This window comes from Salvelinus fontinalis, chromosome 21, assembly GCF_029448725.1.
Source record: "Salvelinus fontinalis isolate EN_2023a chromosome 21, ASM2944872v1, whole genome shotgun sequence".
NCBI classification, from domain to species: Eukaryota; Metazoa; Chordata; class Actinopteri; order Salmoniformes; family Salmonidae; genus Salvelinus; species Salvelinus fontinalis.
The window spans coordinates 18694671-18700670 of NC_074685.1; the positions used below are offsets into that span (position 1 = coordinate 18694671).

General features: G+C 43.6%; 1 protein-coding gene across 1 annotated transcript in view; it reads right to left on the minus strand.

The window, feature by feature from the left end:
- The window catches only part of LOC129818367 (breakpoint cluster region protein-like), a 120701-nt gene that overhangs the window by 7033 nt on the left and 107668 nt on the right, over window positions 1-6000 (minus strand). The window contains exons 18-20 of the mRNA XM_055874184.1: window positions 5785-5894; window positions 2176-2315; window positions 1379-1513 (exon numbers count right to left, since the gene is read on the minus strand). Of these exons, the coding sequence (XP_055730159.1) occupies window positions 1379-1513; window positions 2176-2315; window positions 5785-5894 (385 nt within the window). The remainder of the gene's footprint in view (window positions 1-1378; window positions 1514-2175; window positions 2316-5784; window positions 5895-6000) is intronic.

Here is a 6000-nt window from a genome sequence, read left to right on the forward strand (position 1 = left end):
ACAAAACGTTTATTCTTTCAGTGAAATACGGAACCGTTACGGGTGGCAATCCTAAGTCTAAATATTGCTGTTACATTGCACAACCTTCAATGTTATGTCATAATTATGTAAAATTCTGGCAAATTAATTACGGTCTTTGTTAGGAATAAATGGCCTTTCAACAGTTCGCAACGAGCCAAGTGGCCCAAACTGCGGCATATACCCTGACTCTGCTTGCACTGAACGCAAGAGAAGTGACACAATTTCCCTAGTTAATATTGCCTGCTAACATTAATTTATTTTAACTACATATGCAGGTTTAAAAAAATATACTTGTGTATTGATTTTAAGAAAGGCATTGATGTTTATGGTTAGGTTTATGGTTATGTTTATGGTTATGGTTGCAACGATTGTGCTTTTTCCGCGAGTGCGCTTTTGTTAAATCATCACCCGTTTGGCGAAGTTGAAGTAGGCTGTGATTCGATAATAAATTAACAGCCACCGCATTGATTATATGCAACGCAGAACAAGCTAGTTAACTTAGTAATATCATCAACCATGTGTAGTTAACTAGTGATTATGTAAATATTTATTGTTTTTTATAAGATAAGTTTAATGCTGGCTAGCAACTTACCTTGGCTCCTTGCAGCCACAAGGTCCTTTTGATGCTGCACTCGCGTAACAGGTGGTCAACCTGCCACGCAGTCTCTCCGTGTATTGTAATGTAATCGGCCATAATCGGCATCCAAAAATCGACCATAATTAATCGCCCATGCAGATTAATCGGACGACCTCTAATCTCCACATGTGTGGTTCGCACGTGAAGCATGGAAGAAGAGATGTGATGGTGCTTTGCTGGTGACACTGTCAGTGATTTATTTGGAATTCAAGACACACTTAACCAGCATGGCTACCACAGCATTCTGTAGCGATACATCATCCCATCTGGTTTGCGCTTAATTGGGACTATCATTCGTTTTTCAACAGGACAATGACCCAAAACACACCTCCAGGCTATTTGACCAAGGAGCGTGATGGAGTGCTACATCAGATTATCTGGCGTCCACAATCACCGCAGAGTGAAGGAAAAGCAGCCAACAAGGGCTCAGCATATGTGGGAACTCCTTCAAGACTGTTGAAAAAGCATTCCTCATGAAGCTGGTTGAGAGAATGCCAAGAGTGTGCAAAGCTGTCATCAAGGCAAAGGGTGGCTACTTTGAAGAATGTACACTTTTTTGGTTACTGCATGATTCCATATGTAATATTTCATAGTTTAGATGTCTTCACTATTATTCTACAATGTAGAAAATAGTAAAAATATAGAAAAACCCTGGAATGAGTAGGTTTTGACTGGTACTGTATAAGTGGCTGTTGGCCCTGTCAAAGGCCTGTGACTGACCAATGCCTCCTGCGAAGTTGGGGTACAGGTCGTCAGTGAAGAGGGGTTCTGGCAGCTCTCTGAAGTACAGCTTTAGAGTCCCGGCGATGGCGTTCACATCCATCTCACTCATCATCACAGACACGTCTTTGTTGTCTGTGGGAAAGATGGCAATGCTCAGAAAGACAGGTAGAAAGTGTAGCCATGGCAACGGCGGATGGGGAGGCCATTCACAAAAACACACTGCACTTCAGATCATTGGCAGTAAGACATTGGCTGAGAACGCAACATACCCCCCAAACTAAGCTGTAAATGTCATAATCAGAGAAATCACCACACACGAGTGCACACACACAAACGTTCCTACACACGCACACAAATACACAAAATGCTAACACTAGCACACCCACACATAGGAATTATTAAGCCTACACAAGAAAATAAACTGGGTTAAGCACTTGACATATGGAAAATGTACCCATGATTCCCAACAACGGAGCACCATAATCAGAAGTTGACCTAGGGGACAGAGCAGGGTAAGACACATTGATTCTACAGTAGTCAGTCCAATAGACTTGAATTTACAAGGGAGTGCACAGAGAGGCTAGCCTGATGGAACCAGCCTGATGGAAGCAGCCTGATGGAAGCGGCCTGATTGCCGCATTCATTACTGTATTTCACTTCACGTATCAAGGCTGGTTCCACCAAGCTACAGAAAGTCCACAGAGAGTATGCCATATGCTATACTGTAGCCTATTCCCACTTCCAGGGCTTTATTAAGAGGGGGAGCCAGGGGGAAGTAAGGCCTTGGTACTCACTGGTGTCGAAGGCAGCCTTCAGGACCTGGATGTCTGTAGCTACCCCTGAGACCCGGTAGATGCCCACCTCCTCCATCCCCCTCCGCTCAATCTCCTCCAGACACTGTCTGACGATATAGGGCACCTTGGAGTGCTCCCGTCTGGCATGGGGAAATACACAGACAGACAGACAGACAGACAGACAGACAGACAGACAGACAGACAGACAGACAGACAGAGACAGACAGAGACAGACAGAGACAGACAGACAGACAGACAGACAGACAGACAGAATTAATTAAGTAATAACATACCATGGGGATATTTTTCTGTTGGAGGCACAGTTGCACACTAATTGCATCTTTAAATGTAATAGTATCAAAAATGTGTGAGCAATTATTAAAACAACAAAAAACATTCCCACTGACAATGAGGTGTACTGCTGGCTGTCGCTGCATTGTTGTAGTATGTGAATGCAAAATATAAACACACATTGACTTCGTACTTTATCATGTTTATTATTATCATGGCGACAAAATGCACAACTACCGCTGTGTGTGTTGTTGTGAGTTCACGGACTACAGCGCGCAGGTCGAGCTGGCAGTGGCAGGCAGCTCTGCAGTGATGTTTGTTCTCTGTTGGTGTTATTGGTGACATGCTGTCTCTCCAGCCTTAACTGGCCATGCTGTTTAACCTTATTAGTCCTCTCGTTACTAGCAATCCTCATTAGCGTCACTCACCAACATTGGCAACAAACCTAACCTCAACTGCTCTCTCTCTCTCTCCCACACTCCCCTCTATCTGTCTGTGTGCCCACTGACCACTCTACCCTGAGCCTACTGCCCATAGTGACAGTGCCGCTGCTGCCAACCACCCTGCAGAGCATGCTGCCAGGCCATGCCAGGTGAGGCCAGGGGACAACTGAGGGACTGTCTGAGGATGGGTACACCGCCTGCCAGGTGCCTGCTCAGTGCCCCATGCCAAGGGCCATTAAGACAGTCTCTCCATAGATAGACACTACCAAAGTATGCATCACCAAAGTGTGCACACATAGGAGTCTATGTAGAGTAGTAGTAGCCACAACCAATAATACTTACAAGATCATAAAAGATAACTATCTATCTAACTGCTGCAAAAGGGAGATCTAGTGGTGGAGGGACATACAAGGCAAAAAGGCACGTTAAGAGTAACATCATTGTTTATATTGATTTAGGACTAAATTACAACCACTCAAGATTCAAAAACTTACACAGTATATGCAGTATACATGAACTAGGTCAGACTTACACAGTATATTCAGTATACATGAACTAGGTCAAGCTGGGAGGTATTTCCCTCATTTACCCTAAGCAAGTATAGTGTACAGGTCTGTATTAGTGTCTGGTATGATTCTAGACTAACTAAATACTAATTGTATGCCTAGGGCCTCAGAGCTTGTGTGTATTTTCCAGTAAAGCCCCCCCCCCCCCCCCCCCCCCCCCCCCCCAAATCGCTCCTTTGTTGCTTTGCTATTCTCAGGTAGTGTCCCAAATGGCACCTTCCTCCTTACATAGTGTACTACCTTTGACCATGGCCCATAGAGCTCTGGTCAGAAGTGGTGCACTATATAGGGAGTAGGGTGCCATATGGGAAAAATCTGAGGTTTGCCAGATGCTTTGCCAGACTTTTTGTGATCTCTTATCAGACTGAAGAAGGGGAACAGATCAGTTCCTGACCAGGGCTGGTGCATGGGGGAGTGAGTGAGTGGTGACATGGGAATGTAGTTGGGATTATCTGGATTGAAAGGCTCACAATCTCCACAGGGGGTCCTGTCCGTCCCTCTACCTCCCTCCTCTCCTCCCCATCTTCTCCCTCTTCCTTTCCTCAGAGAGATTCTCTGGCTGTGTTACAGCAGGCTTTCTGCATGGTTACCATATACAGTTGAAGTCAGAAGTTAACATATACCTGAGACAAATAGATTTAAACTCAGTTTCACAATTTCTGACATTTAATCGTAGTAAAAATTCCCTGTCTTAGGCTAGTTAGGATCACCACTTTATTTTAAGAATGTGAAATGTCAGAATAATAGAAGAGAGAATGATTTATTTAAGCTTTTATTTCTTTCATCACATTCCCAGTGGGTCAGAAGTTTACACACACTCAATTAGCATTTGGTAGCATGGCCTTTAAATTGTTTAACTTGGCTCAAACCTTTCGGGTAGCCTTCCACAAGCTTCCCACAATAAGTTGGGTGAATTTAGGCCCATTCCTCCTGACAGAGCTGGTGTAACTGATTCAGGTTTGTAGGCCTTCTTGCTCACACACGCTTTTTCAGTTCTGCTCACAAATTTTCTATAGGATTGAGGTCAGGGCTTTGTGATGGCCACCCCAATACCTTGACTTTGTTGTCCTTAAGCCATTTTGCCACAACTTTGGAAGTATGCTTGGGGTCATTGTCCATTTGGAAGACCCATTTGCGACCAAGCTTTAACTTCCTGACTGATGTCTTCAGATGTTGCTTCAATATATCCACATTTTCCTCCCTCATGATGCCATCTATTTTGTGAAGTGCAACAGTCCCTCCTGCAGCAAAGCACCCCCACAACATGATGCTGCCACCCCCATGCTTCACGGTTGGGATGGTGTTCTTCGGCTTGCAAGCCTCCTCCTTTTTCCTCCAAACATAACGATGGTCATTATGGCCAAACAGTTCCATTTGTTTTTCATCGGACCAGAGGACATTTCTCCAAAAAGTACAATCTTTGTCCCCATGTGCAGTTGAAAACCGTAGTCTGGCTTTTTTATGGCGGTTTTGGAGCAGTGGCTTCTTCCTTGCTGAGCGGCCTTTCAGGTTATGTCAATATAGGACTCGTTTTACTGTGGATAGATACTTTTGTACCTGTTTCCTCCGGCATCTTCACAAGGTCCTTTGCTGTTGTTCTCGGATTGATTTGCACTTTTCGCACCAAAGTACGTTCATCTCTAGGAGACAGAACGCGTCTTCTTCCTGAGCGTTATGACGGCTTCGTGGTCCCATGGTGTTTATACTTGCGTACTATTGTTTGTACAGATGAACGTGGTACCTTCTGGCATTTGGAAATTGCTCGCAAGGATGAACCAGACTTGTGGAGGTCTACAATTTGTTTTCTGAGGTCTTGGCTGATTTCTTTTGATTTTCCCATCATGTCAAGCAAAGAAGCACTGAGTTTGAAGGTAGGCCTTGAAATACATCCACAGGTACACCTCCAATTGACTCAAATTATGTCAATTAGCCTATCAGAAGCTTCTAAAGCCATGACATCGTTTTCTGGAATTTTCCAAGCTGTTTTCTGGAATTTTCCAAAGTGTTTAAAGGCATAGTCAACTTAGTGTATGTAAACTTCTGACCCCACTGGAATTGTGATACAGTGAATTATAAGTGAAATAATCTGTCTGTAAACAATTGTTGGAAAAATTACTTGTGTCATGCACAAAGTAGATGTCCTAACCAACTTGCCAAAACTATAGTTTGTTAACAAGACATTTGTGGAGTGGTTGAAAAAACGAGTTTTAATGACTCCAACCTAAGTGTATGTAAACTTCTGACATCAACTGTAGGTGGTCAGAGAGTGTGTTCAGGATATATTTATATGAGGGGAATATTAAACTCACTTGGTCACTGTAGAAATCTTGATTCCGAACACGCCCATGGGTTTCCGTGACGGCATCCTCTTCAGACTGAACTCTCGGCTGGTAAACTTCATAGAAAGATTTACCTCCATCTGGAGCAATGGGAGAAAGGGTGAAATGACAGTTTAAACCAGTTTACAATGACAACAGATGGTTAGTTAGTAGAGATAAGAAGCAGATCAGTTAAGGATAAGAGTT